We start from the raw sequence: 23607 nt of genomic DNA on the forward strand, positions 1-23607 counted from the left end.
CTATTACCTCACTTTGTTCTGAACACCAGGATAGTGATGAAAATTCAGTCTTTGAACACATTTTTTAAAAATAATGGGAATTTTATATTTTTATATTTTATTTTTATTATATTTTTTTTTAATAAAGAAAGAATAACCTAGTGGCCTGAATACATTGAAAATCAACTAGACAACAGGGAGGGACAAGCTGCAATTAGGGCAGAAAGTATGCATAAGTGCGGAGCGGGGGAGGCCCAGCTCAGCTCAGCTCCAATTGTAAGAGAAGAAATGAGGGGTTGAGGCTTTTGAACAAATGTTCCATTCTAACAGCTCCCAACAGTGGCAGCTGCACTTACAGTAATACTGGCCTATTCAACCAGAACCCAATAAATTTAAATGGCCCAATAGTTACAGTAGTTTTGCCCATTATGCTGCAGATCATTTTGATTCCTGACAATGCAAGAGGGAGCAGTGGGGGGGAGAACCCACATATCCTGACAGTCTGAATGATGGGGAAGCTGAATAGGCTAGGCGCTGATGGCCGCTGACTATTGTAGCAAACCTCTGGCTGACCCATTAGACTGAGCTGCATGTCCGCATATGGCGTCTTTGGAGTCGGCTATTTGTTTGGAGTAGGAATTTTCAACACTTCCAATCATTTTACATTCAAAGAGTAATTTGTGTGCCTGCTTTATTTTCTGGAGGGGAAAGCAACTCCCTGGGCTGCTGCCTTCTTATCTGGTGATTGGTCTCCTGGTGTGTGAAGCAGATGGATCCTTTATAAGTCAAGTCTCCTCTGGGGTTAGCAGGCTGTGATTCCTCAGGACCCACGTTTGGCTCCTGCCAGACCTGTTCTTGCTCCAAGTGGGCTCACCCCTCAGCCTTCTTGTTTTCTGCCTTTCTTCAAGAGAGGCTGTTTGTTGCTCCTGCCTATTGGTCAATGCACTGCATTGCTCCCCACCCATAGGACCTCCCTGACTCTCTTCATACCGAGCTCACCTTGACCTTTACTGTTCAACACGGAGGGGGGGGTGCCCTATGTGCCACCTGGATTCTCCTGATGGGCCGCCAGGTCATTTCCTCTGTGCCCTCCATTACCTGATCCACACCTGCTTCCCTTTCAGCCTCCCTAAAGGTCTCTTCCAAATCTCTTCCTCCTCCTTACCTGTCCCAGAGGAATGAAGCTTCTCAGAGTCCTGTCCTCATTCAGCTTCCCCTCTTCACACCCTGGTATTATTTAACTGAACATTCCTCTATTAGTCTACACATTTCACCATGGTGGTGTTATCCCCCTAGACTCACTATCTGGAAATGTGAGAGTCACTCTTACTGTCTTTACTCACTGTCCTCTCCCTAAGCCCCTGGCCAGTCCCCATGCCTGCCTTCTGCTAGTTCCTCATCCCTATGATTCTGAAAACTCTGTGGCTCACTGAAAACAGAAGAGGTTCTAAATCCAGACCTAAATTCAATCAAGGTTCCGTTGTAGGTTAGTTGATCTCCTGGAGTTGGTTTCTTCAGCTTCAAAATGAGAAAAATAGGACTAACACAGGCGATTCAGGAGATCATGTAAGATACAATATATGAAACAGCTAGCATAGTACCTGGGGCTTATTTTGTATTTACAGGATGAAATTCTTACGTCCATGTGGATACCCCTTACACATCTCACACCCACAGTATCTCTCAAATTCAGCTTCCATATCGCTGTTGTTATTTGCCTTTCAAAAGTCAAGTATGATCGTACTACTCTCCCATTTGTTTACTTCTTTTTCCTTTTTTAAAAATGTGTCTTATTTTATTTGAGTTAATTATCATATAGTGTACCATTAATTTCAGATGCAGAGTTCAGTTATTCATCAATCGCATATAACACCCAATGTTCATTACATCACGAGCCCGCCTTAATGCCCATCATCCAGTTACCCTATCCCCCTACCCACCTCCCCTCCTACAATCTTCAGTTTATTTCTTATGATTAAGAGTCTCTTATGGTTCATTTCCTTCACTGATTTCATCTTATTTTATTTTCCCCTCCCTTCCCCTATGATCCTCTGTTTTATTTCTTGAATTCCACATATGAATGAAACCATATGATAATTTCATCCTCTGACTGATTTATTTTGCTTACTGTGATATCCTTTAGTTACATCCATGCCATTGCAAATGGTAAGATTTCATCCTTTTTGAAGGCTGAGTAATATAACACTGTGTATATACACCACATCTACTTTATCCATCCATCTACCGATGGATGTCTGGGCTCTTTCCATAGTTTGGTTATTAAGGACATTGCTGCTATAAACATTGGGGGTGCAGGTGCCCCTTCAGATCACAACATCTGTATTCTTTGTGTAAATACCTAGTAATGCAATTGCTGAGTAGAGTATCTCTGTTTTTAACCTTTTGAGGAACCTCCATACTGTTTTCCAGAATGGCTGCACCAGCTTGCATTCCCACCAACATTGTAAGAGGGTTCCCCTTTCTCTGCATTCCTGCCAACATTTGTTATTTCCTGACTTGTTAATTTTAGCCATTCTGACTGGTGTGAGGGGGTATCTCATTGTGGTTTTGATTTGTATTTCTGTGATGCCAAGTTATGTTGAGCATTTTTTCATGTGTTCTTTGGCCATTTCTACGTCTTCTTTGGAGAAATGTCTGTTCATGTCTTCTGCCCATTCCTTGGCTTGGGTTATTTGTTTTCTGGTTGCCAACTTGTCTTTTGGCTTTGTCAACTGTTTCCACTACTCTTCTATTTTACACTATTCTATCTAAGACTCTTTTGATATGAATGTTCAACATCAAATGGAATTTTATAGCATTAAGTGGCTGTATAGAGTTTCTTAGCACTGTGCCATAGAAGAGTATCTCTGTCTTTCCAACCTCTTGTCTCACCACGTCCCTTTCTCTGACTGTGTCCAAACCATGCTGTGCTCTTTCTTGCCTTACATTTTGAAATATCCTGCTGCTACTGCTGCTGCTTGGCATGTTTTCCATTCTTCTTTGCCTGGAGAACTCCTCATGTATTTTCAAAATGTACTCCCACCTCTGTACAATTATAGTTCTATGCATTTGCCTCTGTTATAGCATTTCTTCTATGGATCATCATTATTGATTCAGGCTCTTTCTCTTTTCTTTCCCCCAAAACCTTGTCTATAGCAATGTGAGGATTTGGAATGCATTGAGTGTGTCTTACTGCTTAGTGTCTAGAAAATTTGGTATAAATTTGGCCAAATGGAATAATATTAAATGATTTTTCACTGGGTGAACTATCAAGTTTAGACTTCAAAAATCCATGACCTAGGTTCTAGGTTGGTGGACATTTACATATATTAAGTTCTATTTTAACACTATGAGGACTGTCCGTTTTACTTCATAAAAAAGAGCCCACTCAAAATGCAAATTTGTGCAGCGACTGTGGAAAACAGTATGGAAGATCCTAAAAAAAAAAAAAAAAAAGTTAAAAATAAAACTACCTTATTATCCAAAAATTATTCCACTGAATATTTAACCCCAAATACTAAAACACTAAATCAAAGAGATACATGTAGCCCTATGTTTAAAGCAGCATTATTTATAATAGCCAAACAATGGAAGTAGCCCAAGTGTCCATTGACTGACGAATGGATAAAAAAGATGTAATATATAAAATGGAATATTACTCAGCCATCTAAAAGAAGGAAATCTTGCCATTTGCAACAACATAGATGGAACTAGAAAATATAATACTAAGTAAAATAAATCAGTCAGAGAAAGACCAATACTATATGAGTTCACCATATAGAATTTAAGAAACAAAACAAAGGAAAAAAGGAAAAAAGAGAGACAAACTGAGAAACAGACTCCTAACTATAAAGAACTGATGATTCCCAGAGAGGACGTGGTGGGGGGAATGGGTAAAACAGGGGATGGGGATTTGTTGTGTTGTTGTGATGAGCACCAGGTGTTGTGTGGCAGTGTTGAATCACTCACTATGTTGAACACCTGAAACTAATATAACACTGCATGTTAACTGGCTGGAATTAAAATGTAAAAATAGATTACCCACAGACTCACAAAATAAAGAAAAAATAAAATAAAACTTAAAGACCCCACACAAAAGCTCTCAGTTTCTCATTTAGGTGCCACTACGCATCTCGACTGCGAGACTTTCCAAAAGTCAGTTTTTCTTCGCATCACCATCAATATGTTGGCAAGCCCTAGAAAGAAAACTTCTGTCGTTTGGTTAACTCAACTACTGTCAACTCCTACATTCACTAAATAGCTGTGTTTAACTCCCAAGCTCTCATCTTCCTTATTCTGAGTGAAACTCTCTTCAGGGCCACATAAGAAATATGCTGTAGACTAAAATCCAGGAAGAGAATGTGTTCTGAATATGAGATGTGGTGGAGAAGAGAGACTTTGGCATTTGTATAGAATCACATAGAAAGGACCCCTGAAGGTCTTTCACTGCAACCCCCGTCCCCAGTGGAGGAGTTTCTTCCTCAGGATCCTTGATGACTCACTAAACTCCCTTTGTAGCCTTATGAAGCCCATTTCATGGTTAAGCTTCTCTTTTCATCAGGAAAATTGTCCTTGTTTTAAACTTAGGTCTGACTTCTCTAATTTCAACCTGAAAGTTGCACTAGTTCTCTCTGACACAACCTCTTCCAAATCTATGGCCCCTCCACCTGAGAACTCTCCACTCACAAGCTGGGCATTCCCACAGCTTCCACCTGCCTCTACTATGCCCTGATTGCTGGTCCCTTTGTATTCCTGGTCTCATTCCTCTGGATTCTTTAAGTCTTTCGCTCAATTTTCAATGTAACATTCTGAGGTTCCTCCGGTCACAGATATCCTTCCTAGGCAGTGAAACCCTCTGCCTCCTTACTTGTCTCTCACTTGGTAGTGGCTCCATTGCCCACACACATCTTCAATTCCAGCTTTCAAGTGATCCATCAGCTGCCAAACCAAATACAGGAAAATGATTGCTGGTGAAACGTTAACTCTAAAAGACACACAAGGAAAGCTAATACACTTTGGAAAACAAAGGAGGTTTTAATTTCCTGGAACATGTCCTCTTTTCTATCAGTCTGTTCATGTAACTGAAACTTATAATGCCTTCCATAGTAATTCAACTTAGTTTCATGATTCAGACTCTGCTGATAATCTCCTTAATAATGCACATAACTTTTGATGAAAACAGGGTACCTGCTATTTATTTTGAATAGTATTTTTCTAGAATGACTTGGACAATGTCTCATTACTAAGATCACATGAATGTAATTCTAGTTGTTACTTATAATTACAACACACAAGAAAAATATTGTCAGGATCCAATTTATAGAGTTTCTGAAAATAGAATTCTACAGATATCCTATAATAACAATAACATTTGCCTCATTTTTATCTGATTATTTTGTCTCAGTATTACACTTCACAATCCAAGCCAATTATACTAAATTTGCTTCACCCAAATTATTAACAGGAATTTCAGAAAAAAGCATAACCTCTTCAAAATGTATGAATTACTCTTCATAATTTAAACGTGTAATCATTGAAGTTTATGCTGACTTCTAAAATACTTTTGCAAAATACATTAAAATACTAAATTAATTCTGAAATATTTAATTGATGTACTTTCTACCAGTAATTATTACTCTATTTGAGAAAAAATTAAGGAAGGAGTAAAGTACCCAAGTTCTATTGTCTTAGGTGTATTATTTAATTTCTAAAAATGCTGAATAGAGGGTATAAAAATAGAAACAAAAATCTTCAATCAGGTTAAAGTGTTTCTTATTTTTTTAAAAGACTTTATTTATTTATTTGAGAGAGCAAGAAAGAGAATGAGCAGGGGGGAGGGGCAAAAAGAGAAGGAGAAGCAGACTCCCTGCTGAGCAGGGAGCCGACACAGGGCTTGATCCCAGGACCCTGCGATTGTGACCTGAGCCAAAGGCAAACACTTAATAGATGGAGTAACCCAGGATCCCCAAAACACTTCTTATTTTTAAAACATTTGCTCCTTATCCCCATCTGTTGAAAATTTTCAAATGGCCTTGAAGATTGTCAGTTTGGGTTTAGATGACTTTGGCCATAAAATTCAGGGCTGATTTTGAAAGACTTCATCAGTCTCTCCAGCATCATGATCATGAAGTTATAGGCAAAAAATAAACCCCAAAATTATCTGAGACAATTATCCCCACAGAGCCTGAATCTCCTGTACAGCAGCTATGCCAGTCACTGTTTGTACACATCCATTTTAGCTTTGGGTGTTCTGTGGGAGAAGCCATTGCCAGAATGGTCTTCCTTAGCTGAGCTGAAGTCTCTTTCCCTCTGTCTTCCATGTATTCCTTCCCATTTTTATGCTCTGGAGCCATACAAAATGGCATCCATCTAATACTGTATTGAATTTAAACAGATAGAAACCATGCTCAACTTCATCTTTGTCAGAATTGAATGTTTTCACTGAAAACTGTACTAGGCTGTATCTGCAGAAGGAGTAGAAGTGTTTACCCTTCCCTAATGAGAAGTTCAGAAAGAGCAGAAGGGCCCATGTTCCATTGGAATGACGATTTCAGAAGCAAGTAGGGCAATTATGAGCATTAGTTACTGTGATGGATTTTTGAGGTGTCCTCTAAGCAAGGCTAGTCCCAGGTACTATTAACAATAATCTATATGTTGCTGTGAAGGTATTTAGTAGATGTGATTAAAACCCATAATCTGCTGTCTTAAAGTGAGGGCGATTATCCCAGATAACCTGGGTGGGCCTAATATGATCAGTTAAAAGGCCTGAAGAGTATGACTGAAGCTTCCCTGATGAAGAAGAAAACTCCAGTTGTGCACCTTGCAGCTATGGCTCATGCCTGAGGGTTCTGGTCTACCCATCCTGAGGGGCTGTCTTGTAGGTTCTGGGATTGCCTAGTCAGCCCACACAGTAGGTAAGCCAATTCCTTCCAATGACATTCTTAATATATATCTCTTACTGGTTCTGCTTCCCTGTTGAATCCTGACAGAAACACTTCCAGCCTGGAACCAAAAAGCAAGGCGAATAGATAAAATGAAAGCAAAGGTTGGGACTCCAAAGTTCTATAGGCAAGAAACAGGCAGATCAAAGGAATGAGCTGAAAACACAGGCCACCTTTCATGAAACAGGAAGGATGACTCAGAGGGTGGAGTTGAAAATCCAGAGGGTGGAAACTACATTGGAGTTCTGATCTGAGAGAACAGAGGCAGTTCCCAGGCCTTGAAACCAAGTAAACTTCCCAGTCATTAGAAATGACTCCATTTGTTTCCTTCCATTTTCCCCCTTTTTGAAAGGGAATATAGCCATTATCTTATGACTGCCCTACCAGTGTATTTGGGGATCAGATGATTGGCTCTTGAATTTCACAGGTTCAGCGTTGAAGAAGAGCTGTGCCTGAGGATGGATAATACCCAGAGGGTCAATCATCCCTGATTTAGATGACTGAGATGATGAGATTTTGGACTTTGGGGCTGATAAAATTTAGGTGAGATCTTAGTCTTGTGGTTGACACTACAATGGACAATGGATTGAGAATTTGGGGACCTCAGAATAGAGTTAATGTATTTTGCCTGTGGAATAGATACGAATCTTTGAGGGGCCAAGGGCAGACTGATAGAATAATGGTTCCTGCAGATGTCTATATTCTAATCCCCAGAACTGGTTAATATGTTAGTTTATATGCAAAGGAAAATTAAGATAGTAGTTGGACTTAAAGTTGCCAACTTTAAGATAGAGAGAATATCCTAAATTAACCACATGGGCCCAACATAATCATAAAGGTCTTTAATGTGGAAGAGGAAGGCAGAAAATTCAGGATCAGAGTGATGCAACATGAGAAAGACCTGAGTGGCCATTCCTAGCTTTGAAGATGAGAGGGGTCCATGAGCCAAGGAATGCTGGAAGATTCTAGAAGCTGCAAGAGGCAAGAAAACAGATTTTTCCCTAGAAACTCCAGAAAGAAATGCAGCCCAGTAACATCTTGATTTTAGTCCAGTGAGACCCATTTTGAACTTCTGACCTCCAGAACTATAAGATAATAACTATGGTTTTTTAAGCTATTTAATTTGTGACAATTTCCTACAGCAGCAATCAGAAACTAGTACAGTCACTCTTAATCTAGCTAGTGAAGAAAGAAGCTACATTTAGTAATGTGTATGCAACATCTCACCAAAGCTCTAGATTACTCCTGTCAGTGACAAGTGGAGAACATCCTTTTAACTTATTAATTATGACAGAGATAACTTACACGAATATGAAGCTCTTCATTGATGGATTCTTTTTTATTGGTCTTTCTAACATCCAGGTACCTGACCAGTGGGCCAATTGTGATTCCCTAGACCACAAATGACAAAATAAAGAGTTTGTTGTAGTAAAGATTGTTGTATAGAGAGCAAATCTATTAGCAAAACTGTTAGAGCTTCCAATTTTTCATATCTTTTTGTATAAACATAAGCATTTTGGATAAATGCTCTAATGTTTAGTTCTTATTTAAGTCTTTCAAATTCTGCAATGAAAATAGATATTACTTTGGGACTCTTGGGTGTCTCAGTCCTTAAGTGTCTGCCTTTGCCTCAGGCCATGATCCCAGTGTCCTGGGATCAAGCCCCATGTCAGTTCCCCGCTCAGTGGGAAGCCTGCTTCTCTCTCTCCCACTCCCCCTCCTTGTGTTCCCTCTATTGCTGTCTCTCTCTGCTAAATAAACAAACAAATAAATAATTCTTTAAAAGAAAAGAAAGCATAGCTTTAATCGCATTTCTCTTTAAAAAAAAAAAAGCATTACTTTTTTGAAGATTTTATTTATTTATTTGACAGACAGAGATCACAAGTAGGCAGAGAAACAGGCAGAGAGGGAGGAAGCAGACTCCCTGCTGAGCAGAGAGCCCGATGTGGGGCTCAATCCCAGGACCCTGGGATCATGACCTGAGCCGAAAGCAAAGGCTTTAACCCACTGAGTCACCCGGGTGCCCCTAAAAAACAGGCATTACTTTAAGGCAGTAATTTAGTGTCATCCCTTAAAATAACCTCTCATTAGTTTGCTGAGAAAAAACTCCAGCTAAAATAAAAACTTGAGCTATCCAGTACTACTGGAAATCTTGTTTTCAGTAAAACACATTAGAGTAACTACCATTCACCTGCTACCCAGGAATATTTTGACTAATATATCTTATTGATTAAAAAGAAACATATTTTAGAGGTTAAAGGATGAATACAAACATGATCTAGAAGTATTTGGGAATTTAGTTGGAGTACTGAGCATATGTTGAAAAATTAGACAAAGCATCCCTTTTTTTGGTACTATATGTATTTAATACATTATCTTGAAAGACTCTACTTATTTCAGATATGAAAAAAATCTACTAACCTGAATAAATACAGTAAAATATATAACTACTAGAGTAGCAGTGACAAACATTTTCTTCCTAGGAAAAAGAGACAGAGGAAGCAAAAATGCAAGTGAAAAACTTCCAGCTCCTCGGACACCACTGTAGAAAATTATGCACTGGTCCTTGATGGAGAAGGGGAAAGTCCGAAACTGGTTACTGACATAGAAGAGAGCAAATACGCCTAGAAAGGGGAAAATATGTATTAGAGCAGAGGGTCATGAATGAGTAGATATACAGTGCTAATGTACCCAAATTGTGTGTTTGTGCCCGCAAAACAATGCAACTTAATTTCATCACATCTATGCTTGTCCATCCCAAACAGAACATCCTACAAAACTTCATTTCTTGAGTAGTTGTGAACAGTAGTACTTCACGTTGTTAGCTTCCTAACTTGTGCGCATGTGTGTGTGTTTAAAGTCATAAAATCTTGATACTTTTTGATATGACGTGACATATATATTCTAATCTAGACTCAAAATTTTTGCTCTGCCTTTCAAAACTAGGTAAAGCAAGGGTATTACTTGGGGGATAGAAACATTTTTGCCATCTCGTGTTCTCAGTGAGTAACCAAAGGAGCCATATAATTTTAAACATAAGAGGACTCTCTTAGTGATTGTGGTCTCTGCTGGGTAAGCAAAACTTTTGTGGTTGGTTTGGTTCTTCTTGAGGTTCAATGCAAACAAGAAAGTTGGCAAGGGCTCAAAGGGGGGGTAGTTCTTACCATCGGTAAGTGGAAGGTGGAGGGTGACAGAGCTTGTTTAAAACACAGAGGTGTTTTCTACCTCACTGATTTTTCCATCTCTGAGTGGCCAGCATGACCTAGCTTACCACCAATACGCTGCTTCCTGGTGGGAAAGGTCCTTCACTAAAGCTCTGACTAAGGAGCTTTTACTGCAGAATAAAACTCTCAGTATCCACGTGTGACTTCTAATCACACAGACCTCACAGCAAGCAACCCTTGATGACAGGCACATGGATGATGTGAGAGATGGTAAAATCTAAAATTTTTCATTTTGTTTTATGTGTCCTGGCTCCTTCACATACTAGTATGTGACGTTGGCTAAGGTTCTAATCTTTTCATGTAGTCCATCTCTCTGGAGGAGGTAATGGTAATATTTACCTCAGAAGGTAGATGGAAGGCTTACATAAATTAAATATCTATATATAACAGAAAGCAGAGAATTTGCGTTATAAGCCTTCATGGCTACTATCAGCCACAAGTCAGGCTGCGGAGGAGAAGAGGCTGGGAGAGAGACCTGGATTCTGTCAGCTGGCTCTGTCCCTCACTGTGACGTGACCCAGTCAGCCATTCTCTCAGCTAGAATATGAGGGAGTTGGTCACCAAGTTTCTTGTCACCAAGGACCAACAATATTGAGGTATCCAAAATATTAATCCTTTCTTAGATGGTTTATACTCCTGTTGGCTGGGCTGAAGTTCAGTAATATTACTTCTCTTGACATTAGAGAGGGAAGGGAACCCAGAAAATTTGTTCATGCCTCCCATTTTGTGGTTGAGGAAGACGATTTTGAATATAGCATACATATTCAGAGTTGGTTTTTTGAATATTTTAATATTTTTGCATTCTTGTTATTCCTTCCTAGATTTAAAACCCACCTTAAATTAATTTAGAATTGCATGTTCAAGGTAAGTTCTTGAATCATTTCTCCTAATTTCTCTTTAACTGTAATTAGCTTTAAAATATTGATAAAGTCAATCAAGCAAATGTTTCAAATCCTGGTCAAAATCACTTAAAAATAAAACTGCCTCTAATCAAAGGGCAGCACTTATAATGTCATTCTGTACTTAATGTTCTCGCTAGCCCCAGAAACATGATGTACAAGATAAATAAGCAGCCATTAGTCAAGAGATCTCATGTTTTTAAGCTAGGCACATTTTATACAGGTGAAGTCAGTTACATTATGGAATTGGCTTTACTAATTAGTAATAAGAGCTTTTAAAAATAAAGATTCAGGGTGCCTGGGTGGCTCAGTCAGTTAAGTGACTGCCTTCAGTTCAGGTCATGATTCCGGCGTCCTGGGATCGAGTCCCACCTTGGGCTCCCAAATCAACGGGGGGTCTGCTTCTCCCTCTCACCTTCTCCTCGCTCATGCTCTCTCCCAGTCATTCTCTCTCAAATAAATAAATAAAATCTTTAAAAAAAAGATATTTAAAAAAATAAATAAAATAAAGATTCACTTCCTGGTCCTTGGTTTTCTGTACGTCAAACTCAACCCTCAACTAAAATCACCTGTGGGTTTTAGGGGACTGTTTTCTGCCTTACATAGAATACACGTAGTGAGATCTCACTTTTCTTGTAATAAAAGTGTAAATGCTCACAGTGTATAACCTATATCTTATTTAAGGTGCAAGAGGGTAAAACCTAACAAGGAAATGAAGAACAAGGGATAAATTTATTGAGTTATATTTAAATGTGTAGATGTGAAATTCTCTCTTCAAATAAAAAAGAGAAACAGACTCCTTCCCCCAGCTCTGCTTCAGTGCACAACCTTCTTAGCCTCTAGTTTCTCTGAACTGAGTGAGGGAGCACACAGACAACATTCCTGGTCCCTACAAAGTGCCTCTACTCCCCTAACCTGCAAAACCAGTTAGTGTCACCTCACTACTTAGGTTGTTACACTGCAGAAAGGGAAAAGAAAATTTGTAAAAAGCAAGCAGGCAGAAGCCTCTGTGGGTCCTGCTGTCTCTTACTAATGGCTCTCCAGATCTGGCAGAAGACCAGGGTGAAACAGATGAAGGCCCAGTTCCATTCATGGTTCTTCCCAATGGTGGACACACCCATGAAGATGAAGATCAAGGTTTCGCTGACGCTGCTCAGCATCTTCATGAAATACTTGATGGTGGTGTAGGATGTCTGGGACACATTTTCCTCTACATACTTCTTCATTGTTACTGCGCAGGCTGTGATTCTGCAGAAAGAAGACAGTCTCAGGAGAAGCCTGAGATTTCCCCCTCCCTGAAAAATTCCCTCCTGGTGATGTGATAGATACACACATCTTGTTTTTATCCAGAGAAAACATCGTCTCCATTGCCCTTTCTCTTTCCCCACAGGTTTTCTTTATTTCCCTTATCCCTCCCCAAAGAGTTTGCTCAAATTAGTATGTTAGAGAAGGTGGACATGGCATGGATTTCTCACAAGAAAATGGCATCAGGGGCTCCTGGGTGGTTCAGTGGGTTAAGCCTCTGCCTTCAGCTCGGATCATGATCTCAGGGTCCTGGGAACTGAGGGTCCCACACCAGGCTCTCTGCTCAGTGGGGAGGCTGCTTCTGCCTCTTTCTATGCCTACCTCTCTGCCTGCCTGTGATTTCTCTTTCTGTCAAAAAAATAAATAAAACCTTAAAAAAAAAAAAAGAAAATGGTATCAACCATTTGTGTACTGGGTGCACAAACCCAAAGCAGAAGTGTTTCTGGAAAGAATAATGAAGCAAGGCTCTCATTTCCCCCACCTGAGCAATGTTTCTTACAACAATTTAATGAGAAATTTTTTATTTAAAATGTTTTTACTCTAGGGTCACTAGCAAGTCAGCGGGGAAGATGGTGGTGGTTGGTCACCTGAGGGCAGGAGAAGAGAAAAAAATCTTTGCCTTGTCTAAGTAATTTATACCACTTTTAAGGTGGAACAATAATGAGTATCTAGATTTTGTACTATTATATTTAATTAAAATAGTTATTTCTATGCAATAAAATTAAATATTTCTGCCTGAGTAGCTGGGTATGAGGATAATGCCATAGAAAAAAACAACACAACCAGATATAGCAAGCCAAGTTAAGCAACCTCATTCCAAGACCTATGGAAGGATAAATATTTACAAATAGTTTCATTAGGAAAAAGAAATCTGGGCCTCTGGTCTTATCCCATCTACCTAGTCTCATTCCAGTCTGGTGTGATGTGATTTAAGGGAAATAGCAGAAGGCAGAGCTCAGGAATGACAGTCCTTCATGGTATGCTGCCCTTTACCTTCAAAATAATGAATTTTTCAAGGGGGAAAAAAAAAGCTATTGAAATGAGGCTTTAAGCTTGAACTTCTAGTTCTTCTCTGCATCAGAGCTTTTGAGTCTTTCAACTTGACCTCGTAATTGCTCTGCTCTGCTAAGGTCATTCAGGAGAAGAGCAAACACAAAGGCTGGAGGGAAAGAACATTTGTTTAGCAAAGGCCCTGAATCAGATTTTACAGAAGTTTAAAAAACCTAAATCCAGCAACACCTTTGCAGATTAGTGTCAAAAGTTGTGCCTTCTGCAAATGCTAGTCCATGCTGTGCGGTCCTGCATTCTCTTCTATTGCTATAAGAGTCAGTCCTTGGTTTGTACTCACGCCAGGATGCCGGAGAGGTAGAGTGTTTCCGCAGCTAAGTAAGACAGGTAGCTGAACATGAAGACGATGAGTGGTTCGATGGCAGAGATATTCTGAGTGAAACGCGTGATAAATGCAGAAATAAACCCAAAAATTATGCCGAAAAACACTCCTCCAACCCCCACAATAATGAATCGGGCACATCCAGCCAAAATGTCAACAGGTTCTATGTCTTCAAATTTATGCATCTTTGTGAAGGCAATTAATATATTGTATAAGACCTAGACAAAAAGAAAACGAAAGAAACAAGAATTAGAAATGAGAATTACTTGACACACAGATTCTTAACTTCATGTCCAGTTGAGTAATACATAAGTGAATTACAGGACCATATATATTAATATGTCTTACACCTAACTTTAAAATCATTCTACATAATTTACTCTTATTCATTACAGTGGGTAAGAGTCTAATACAGCTGTAGTCACTGAGCACCTACTCTGTGCCCATCTCTTTGCGAAGCTCTCTGTTTCAGTTATCAACTAGTTTAATTTCCTCCCAGCTCCAAATGCACCTTTCAATACTGGCTCTATAATAAACAACGGAATTCCCTCTGCAGATTTTTTCTCCTTCAAGGGAGCCGCATGTTACAGCTCTCTCAGCAGAGGGAGCTGAAGGGACATTGCTGGGAGAAGGGGCTTTCCAGCAACTTCCGGTGGGAGGGGCAAGAGTCTGGCAGGTAATTGAGAGGACTTCCCGTAGGTCCTCGGAGGGGCGGGTCACAGGCCTTGGAAGAAATTGGTCTGTAAGTTACGGCTTCCTCTGGGGATAACTTGTCCGGGGACCTCCTGACATGGAAAAAAGAAGCCCTGGCATAACCCTCATGCAGCATGTCTGTCGTGAGGGGCCTGGGCAGCCCACTCTGTGGAAACCCTCTCCTGCCCACACAGCCTTCTCAGAAGGCCCTGTGCCCCCTCTAAGCCCAACCTCCCACTGCACACCGGGTGCCACCAACTACTGATGCCCTCTCCCTGCCTGCCTCCCTGAGGGTGCCCTGCTCTTTGCCCAGCAGCTCGAGGCCATCTTATCTCCTGCCCAATGGTCCATCCACACCTCCAGGGAGATGGGAATCCCTTTCAAGTTTATGTTTTGGTAAACCTGTTACCCTATTCTAAGGAAGAGTTCTCCTAGTTTACAGCCAGTCCTTTGTTATAGTTAATCATTTCGATATTAAAACTTCTCTGTTTAACCTACTGTGTGGTTTCTCTCTCTCAATTGGACCCGACCTACTATACTTTGCATAAATGTCATCTCATTGAATCTTTCAAACCACTGGAGCCCACCTGATACACACTCCCAATTTTCCTGCTATTTCTCTACTCAGTTCAACGTGTGTAAGAAATTAGAGTGGGGGCACATGGGTGACGTGGTTAAGCATCCGACTCTTGATTTCAGCTCAGGTCATGATCTCAGGGTCCTGGGATGGAGCCACACACATCAGGGAGTCTGCTTGTCCCTCTACCTCTGCTCCTTCTCTCACTTGCATTCTCTCTCTCCCTCTCACTCTCAAATAAATAAATAAAATCTAAATGAATGAATGAATGAATGAATGAATTACAGGAATCTAGGAATCGCTGCTTCATGTGCTTGGCAGCCCAGAATTTAGACTGAACTTCTGAAAAGTGGCAGCTGCCACACCGTTAATGAGACACACAGATAAAGTGAGATCTCTGAGGATATTGAAGACCTTTGAGAAGATCAGGCCCTGAACAGCCCAGATAAACCACAAATATACATATTGGCCTTTGTTTGCCTATACTAGGAAAAATGGGGGGGAAAAATCAGAGCAGGAGCAGAAGCTAACACTCAAGGAAATAAGGTCAATGATTATCTGCTGTATGTGGAACCACAGGAGTGGACAGACCCTCCAGTATGGTTGGGTCTCTATCCCATTCATTACTCTGGCTCTCACTCTGCTCTCACCTTACTTCTGGAATGATCCCCTACTCTGTGACCTGCAAGACTTGCCCAGGCCTGAGCCTCCTGTGTGACTCTGACTTCTCCATCCCCAATTCATCTTTCCTTACTGAGACACTCAGTGTCACCTCTGTTCTACAGGGCGCCCTGATAGCATTTGGATACTGGCCTTGACTTCACCCATGAGGCTTACCAGAACTACTGGCAGCTTTGTATACACACTGACCCTTTGGCCATGGTCTTTCATCCGCCATTGCTTCTCCAGCCCTTATCCCAGTCCTGCCCTTTCCAGATCTGCTCTGTGAAGGGCCTCTGCTGATACCTCATGACATCACCTTTGATTAAAATTTGTTTTTTGGGGCGCCTGGGTGGCTCAGTGGGTTAAAGCCTCTGCCTTCTGCTCAGGTCACGATCTCAGGGTCCTGGGATCGAGTCCCACATCGGGCTCTCTGCTTAAGCAGGGAGCCTGCTTCCTCCTCTCTCTCTCTCTCTCTCTCTCTCTCTGCCTGCCTCTTTGCCTACTTGTGATCTGTGTCGGTCAAATAAATAAATAAAAATCTTTAAAAAATATTTGTTTTTCTGACAGAGATGGTCAATGAAGAAGCCTAGGCTGGCTTCTTGTTAGGTTCAAAAATCATAAACCATCAAGGTACATTTAAAGCAAAGCCCCACTTAACTCATTTGCATTTATTTTCTAAGGCGTGCCTCATTTATTTGAGTGAGGTTGTTCTCCAGTAGCAGAAATAGCACAAGCAGCTGGTCTGTGGCAATGTGTGTCTCTGTTCATGGGTGCCCTAGAGTTACTGTATAGACTGTTAACACACTTTGTTATCCATTTCTGTGGAGAGCAAAAATTTTACCCAGGGATGCCTGCATGGTGGTTAAGCATCTGCCTTTGGCTCAGGTCCTGATCCCAGGGTCCTGGGATCAAACCCTGCATTGGGCTTCCTGCTCAGCAGGGAACCTGCTTCTCCCTCTGCCTGCTGCTCCCCCTGCTTGTGCCTTCTCTTTCACTCTCTCATTCTCTAACAAATAAATAAAATATTTTTTTTTAAAAAGGAAAGAAAATACATTTTTCAAAAAAAAATCTTATTCAGGGTATATGTCAATTATAGCTCAATAAAGCTAGAATGAGAAAGAAAAAAAAAGTTAGACAATATGGGATTTGCAACAGGTTTTAAATTTCGATTGGCCTGTCTGAAAATGTTTTCAGCAGAATTGTTTAAAAGTCTGTGGCATGTAGACAGAACTCCCCAGAGTCCAGTTGTTAACACGTTAATTTTTTTATACTTACTACTACTACTTTTATAAAAGTACTACTACTACTTTTATACTTAAGTCTATTTCTGGAGATGGGAGGTAAGGGGCTGGGGCAGGATGGGTTCTTATGCCCATATCATGTCCTTCTTTGGGAGTCTATGGAAAGCATAGTACTTTGTACTACATCTCTGAAGGACGAATTGGTGTTCTTTTTCTTAAGAAGAATTTAAATATTCCATTCTTCAAGTCTTACATATTTAGCTGGTTACTATTACAACTATAGGCACTCCACAGAACATACACAACTTACTTATACTGTAACCAACACTTAAATACTGTTCTCCGTGCTGGCCGCCATTCCACGGCCCTCCCACACCCACCAGGGTGCACCTAATCTGGCCAAATGTAGAGCACTTCTTTCTTACAGTGATACTTCAGGTCTTTCTCCCTGCCTCCCTCTCTTGGAAATCTATTCTCTTCTTTCTTAATCTGGTTTGGATCCTTGCATGTCAAATTGGGAAACATTTTCATTGGGAAAATGTTCTTGTACTGTCTACTTTTCCCTACAGAACCTCTGGACTTGAGTTTCCTTTCTGAATCACAGACTTGTATATCACCTTCTTTAAGATAGGGTTTGGGGGCACCTGGTGGCTCAGTCAGTTAAGTGTCCAACTCTTGATTTGGGCTCAGGTCATGATCTCAGGGTCGCAAGATCCAGCCCAAGTCAGGCTCCACACCCAGCCTCGTGCTCTCTCTCTCTTGCTCCCTCTACCCCTCCCTCTCACTGTACACACATATTCTCTCCTAAGAAAGAAAGAAAGAAAGAAAGAGAAAAAAAAGAAAAGAAAAAAGACATTAGGGTTTTGCTACAAGATCTTGCAAGAGTAGTGACTTTTCACATTTAGTCTTTGAACACTAACTTACAAAGAAGTAAAGTTAATAGAATAAATTCAATTCCAAAGAAAACAATAAATGGGGAAAAAAACCCAGGAATGTTTCTGTTTTCCTGGGAATTTGTTAAAAGCTGAAAGTCATTTGTTGTGTTTGGGTTTCCCTAATAATGGGTCTTAAACTATGATGCTACCTCCTCATATAAGGGATTCTCATGCATTCACAATATGCCATTTTATAGCCTCCAATTTTGTTCCATCTAATTTTCCCTTAAAGATCCTTTTGGGCCTTTTTTTGACTCTTTTATATTGCCATGATGTTTCGGAAATGACAATGTGTTGTGTGGTTTCCTGTTCCTGCATGGCCCTTGCAGCTGTGAACACTTACCTTTAAATGGAAACTTCCATCCCTATATCCTCTAGCTTTGGGAATGACAATACCTTTAGTAAAGAGAATTATAAGAAAAAAAAAAGTCTTATCCAGAACAGAATGGCTTTTGTCTTTGGAATATGAGTTGGTGGAAAGGTCGGTCCTCAACGTCATTCGGTTGTCTCCACTCCTCATGTAGGATGCTGTATCACTAATGGACTTTGCTGAATGGGGAGGGGAGACATGAGGAGGGTGTCCAGTGCACCTCCCTTTCCCAGTGCAGCTTTGTCACATTGCCCTCTGTATGAGTTTCCCAGAGCAGCTGTAACAGCACACCCCAAATTTGGACGGAAATTTGATTCTCTCTCACTGTCCTGGATGCTAGAAGTCCAAAATCAAGGTGCTGAGAGGGCCACACTCCATTGAAGTTTCTAGGAAAGGATAGTTCTTTTTTCTTCTTCTTCATTTCTGGTGGTTGTTGGCAGGCCTTGGTGTTCCTTGACTTGTGGACATAGGACTGTGGTCTCTGCCACTGTCCACATATGGACTTCTCTGTGTGTCCCCTCCTCTGTGTCTTCACATTGCCTTCTTACAAGGATACTTGTCCTTGGACTAGAACCCGCCTCGCTCCAGTGTGAGTTCATTTTAACTAATTGTATCTGCAAAGAACTATTTCCAAATAAGATCACATCTCATGTGATCTTGTTCTGGGTGGACATGAGTTCTTTTTTGGGGGAGGGGGGCACTATTCAATCTAGTACAGCTTCTATAACCCAAATAAATTGACTTGTATTACAGACTAGCAGATTTTCATTGTCAATCTCTCAGGCTACAACTTGATTTTGAATTTCAAAAAGTCCTGATCTGTGGCTTTCCTCCAAATGGCTCCATTTTATTTCTTTAGGGAGCCTAGGACACATGTTTTCAGTGTCTGGATTAGTTCCTGCTTTTTAATGTGATTAGTAGCCAGTAGCCAACAAGCTTGGTTAGATAGAGGGATATGTAGAAGAAGATTGTAAACAGGCTCCCTTCCTCCCCTAAAGAAATGTTTCTAGACATCTTCTGGGAAAAGGAGAAGAAGCTGGGGAAGGTATATAAGAAGAAGAAAAAGGGGTTCATAGCTGGTTTGGTCAGTTAAACAGCCAACTCTTGATTTCAACTCAGGTCATGATCTCAGGGTCCTGGGATCAAGCCCTGAAGCAAGCTCCCCACTCAGTGGGGGATCTTCTCCCTCTCCCTCTGACACCTTCCCTCCACCACCCACTCTTTCTCTCTCTCTTGCTTAAAAAAATAAACCTTTAAAGAAGAAGAAGAAGCAGCAGCAAAAAATTTAGCGCAAATTGACTCAAGCAAAGACACACATACTCTTACATCATGAGCTCTGTACATTGGTGCAATTAGGAAAGGAATTGCCTTAAATAGAGAGAGGGAGAGACTTGCTGAAATTTCACACCAGATTTGCTTAAGAATACTCATGCTGATGCATAGAAATTTTAAAAGGACAAAGTAAAATCCCCGTATTGTCTCCCAGTTCCTCCCAGAGAAAGCCACTCTAAATATTATATATAGACACAGTATATGCATATATATTTATAAATACATCTGTAAATCTCATGTAAACACACACACACACACACACACACATATGTATGTCCTTTCTTTTTTTTTTTTTTATATATACTACATTTGGTTTATTTTCTCCTGTCAGCAACATTTGAAAATTTTCTTTTTTTAATACTTAAAAAAATTTTTTTATTATGTTCAGTTAGCCACTGTGTAGTACATAATTAGCCCTTGATGCAGTGTCCAGTAAATCATTAGTTAAGTATAGCACCCAGTGCTCATAAGAGCACATGTCTTCTTCAATACCCATCACCCTGTTACCCCTTCCCCTACCCTCCTCCCCTCTGAACCCCCCAGATTGTTTCTCAGGATCCATAGTATCTCAAGGTTCAATGGCACCTCCTTCTCTTCAGTTACTCCTGCAAGAAATCCAAGAGTCACCTGCTGTTTCACCTTCTATCTCCATTCTCCTCTTCATCTTTAACAATAGACTCCCACATCATTTTTTATTTATATGTGGATTAATTTACCCGTTTATAATATAAACATTATATAGAAACACTCTGACACAAGAGCTATATATTTCCAATAATTCATATATCTCTATTGTACTCTGTCGCTGTTTTCTGCACCATCCTGTCCACTTACCACCCCACATGTGGTAAGTGCTAGTCTGCATTTGTGTTTTTAATTCCTTTGCATCACAGATAAGCAGGGAGGAAGGTACACAGAGATGTATGCCTAACGAACACTGTGTATGTCCTTTCTTTTTTTTTTTTTTTTTTAAGATTATTTATTTATTTATTTGTCAGAGACAGAGGGAGAGAGAGCGAGTGAGCACAGGCAGACAGAGAGGCAGGCAGAGGCAGAGGGAGAAGCAGGCTCCCTGCCGAGCAAGGAGCCCTATGTGGGACTCGATCCCAGAACCTGGGATCATGACCTGAGCCGAAGGCAGCTGCTTAACCAACTGAGCCACCCAGGCGTCCCATGTATGTCCTTTCTAATCCTGCTTCTCTGTCCATCATCTGTGATCTACCTCTCCTTCCATGGCAGTCAGGAGCCCTCAGGTCTCCAACTGCAGGGAATGAAACTGAGCAGCCAGGGACTACACCTTGATTCCTACTGCTGTCCTCAGCTAAGGACCTGGTGTGGCAGCGCCTTAAGGCAGGCCCATTCTTGGAAGGTGCAGGATCCTCTGATGGATGTTCTTAGCCTGAAGATTCCCACTGGGCTTATAAGCCCTCTCAGAAATGCAGTCAGCCAGTCCCCTCCGGTTTCCCTTCAGTCCCCTTTTGCTCAGCTGGGGTCACTCTGCATGGTGGTCTGAGTTCCCCGTTTCTCTAAGCTCCCCCCCATCTTCTTTAATAGGAATTTCCCCTATACATCTCTTGTGCATCTAAATGCCCTTTGAATATCTGGCACATGGCTGACCTGGACAATATCTATCCAACTGTACCCAGCATATTTTACAAAGCTGTTATAATATTGGTCTCTTTGGTTTAAGCAAAGTGAGGCCAGATTTTGAGAAAAATCTTGGCTGAGTGTTTGAAAGGAAATTGTGATGTTAGGTTTCAAAATGGACACAACAGAAGCTTAGTGGTTGTATCCCAGCTCAATGAGTTTATTCGGTCCCATTGTACCTTCTGCCTGACCTTAGAACAACCCACATACAGACAACCTCTGCAGATGTGCTCATATTCCAAGGAGTGAAGCCAAGATGTGGGGCCAGACATTCCAGGCGTATTTGAATGAGTGTTAGTGAGACCTAGGAGTTTATTTGACTCTCAAATCTAGAGGAAACAAGGGGATATGATTAAGACTCAAAGATTTGCATGTTGTTGCCACAAACGAAAACTCCTATGCATAGCCCTCCGGGTTCTAAAGAGCTACTCAGTCTGTTCCCAGGGTCTGGGAAAGTCAGTTGGGCCAGCCCTGTCCCTGGACACCAGTATACACTGCCAGAAAGATGCATGCTAGTTTGAGAAGCTAAAGTAGCACATATAATTTAAGAAGACTACACTTACAAACACAGTCCCTATGACTACATGAAAAACAATTCTTATCTTTCCAAATTACATGGCTCTGGATGTCATTAAAGTTGTAAAAGATTTTCTTTGGACTCATTTCAATCACAATCTTGTGGATCTTTTTCACATATTGGAGGGGAAATCTCAGCCAATGCTAAATGTCAAACATGTCCATGGCATTCATGGAAACAAGATTAGATTTACCCTCTTCACTTGAGATGGAGATGCAGTAATGTGATATAATAGAAAAATCTGTATTTATTGTCTTTGTTTCCAATACCTTGCACAGAGTTCCTAAAAACCTTGCCATTTCCTGAGTGAGAAGAGCATCCTTTGTTGTTCACATGGACCATTTTTGACCACACCTGAGTTTCTGCTAATGAGGTTACTCTTGTCTGGGTTCCAGAGAGCTTCTGGAGGTGGGCTGGTTGCCAGAGGAACCAACCAAGTGATTAGAAGGTTGTAACTTTCATCCCCACTCCATGATCTGCAGGTGGAGGGGCTAGAGATTGAGTTCAATCACCAATGCTTAATGATTTAATCAATTATGCCTATGTAATGAAACCTCCAGAAAAATCTGAAACTACCCGAGTCAGAAAGTCTCCAGGTTGATGCCAGGATGATGGCATGCCTGGAGAGGACATGGAATATCAACCCTTCCTTTTATATCTTGCTTTATGCCTCTTTTTCATCATTTGGTTCTTCCTGATTTGCATCCATTATAACTAACTGGCAACCAAGGTATAGTGCTTTCCCAAGTTCTATGAGCTATTCTAGCAAATTATCAAACATGAGGAGAGGGTTTCGGAACTCCCAATTTCGCAGCCAATTTCGGTATGAGTGGCCCAGACTTACAATGGATGTCTGAAGTGGGGGCCATTTAATGGGACTGAGTCCTTCATCTGTGGGATCTGTGTTAATTCAGAATTAGTGTCAGAATTAAATTAAACTGTAGAACACCAAGTCTGGAGAGTTTGAGAACTGGCTGGTATAGGAAAACACAGCCACACATTTGATGTGTCACAAACAGTGTAAAACACAACAGTTCGGGGGTGGGGGGTGGGGCTCAGGGAATGGTCCCGTTATGTTCCCTTGAAGAAGTTCATGAAACCTCCCAAGATCATAATAACATCAACCCTTTAAGAGAAACCACTGAGGAGGCACCTGGGTGGCTCAGTCGTTAAGCGTCTGCCTTCGGCTCAGGTCATGATCCCAGGGTCCTGGGATCGAGCCCCACATCGGGCTCCCTGGTCTGTGGGAAGCCTTCTCCCTCTCCCTCTCCCACTACCCCTGCTTGTGTTCCCTGTCTTGATGGGTATCCTTCTGTCAAATAAATGAAAAAAAGAGAGAGAGAGAGAGAAACCACTGAGGGGCACCTGGGTAGCTCAGTTGGTTAAGTGTCTGCCTTCAGCTCAGATTATGCTCCCAGGGTCCTGGGATTAAGCCTCGCATCTGGCTCCCTCCACAGTGGGAAGGCTGCTTCTCTCTCTTCCTCTGCTTCTCCCCCTGCTCATGATCACTCATTCTCTCTTTCTCTCTCTCACTCTCTCTCAAATAAATAAATAAATAAAAATCTAAAACAAACAAACTAACCAACCAGAAACCACTGCAAAAGTCGGCAAAACCCTTTCAATACACAAACCCTCATGACATCATAGTCATACTCCCCACCATTCAGTGGCTCCTTGTAAGGGTGACTACTATGACACTGAACCTAAGGAAGGGGTAGCCTCATGCGGCTTTCAACATGAGACTTCCCATTCAAGAACAGAGTACACAGACTCTTGAGAAAACTGTCCATAGACGTAACTGTCAGGAATATCCTCTCCCTGTTTATGATCTATA

General features: G+C 41.1%; 1 protein-coding gene across 1 annotated transcript in view; it reads right to left on the minus strand.

Moving 5' to 3' along the window:
- Positions 1-23607, minus strand: part of SLC9A4 (solute carrier family 9 member A4) — a 63410-nt gene that overhangs the window by 19719 nt on the left and 20084 nt on the right. Inside the window, exons 3-7 of the mRNA XM_045077625.1 lie at positions 13697-13956; positions 12074-12291; positions 9342-9544; positions 8226-8312; positions 4847-4917 (exon numbers count right to left, since the gene is read on the minus strand). Coding sequence (XP_044933560.1) covers positions 4847-4917; positions 8226-8312; positions 9342-9544; positions 12074-12291; positions 13697-13956 — 839 coding nt within the window. The remainder of the gene's footprint in view (positions 1-4846; positions 4918-8225; positions 8313-9341; positions 9545-12073; positions 12292-13696; positions 13957-23607) is intronic.

This window comes from Mustela putorius, unplaced genomic scaffold (genome assembly GCF_011764305.1).
Source record: "Mustela putorius furo isolate JIRA1106 unplaced genomic scaffold, ASM1176430v1.1 tig00000224_pilon_pilon_pilon, whole genome shotgun sequence".
NCBI classification, from domain to species: domain Eukaryota; kingdom Metazoa; phylum Chordata; class Mammalia; order Carnivora; family Mustelidae; genus Mustela; species Mustela putorius.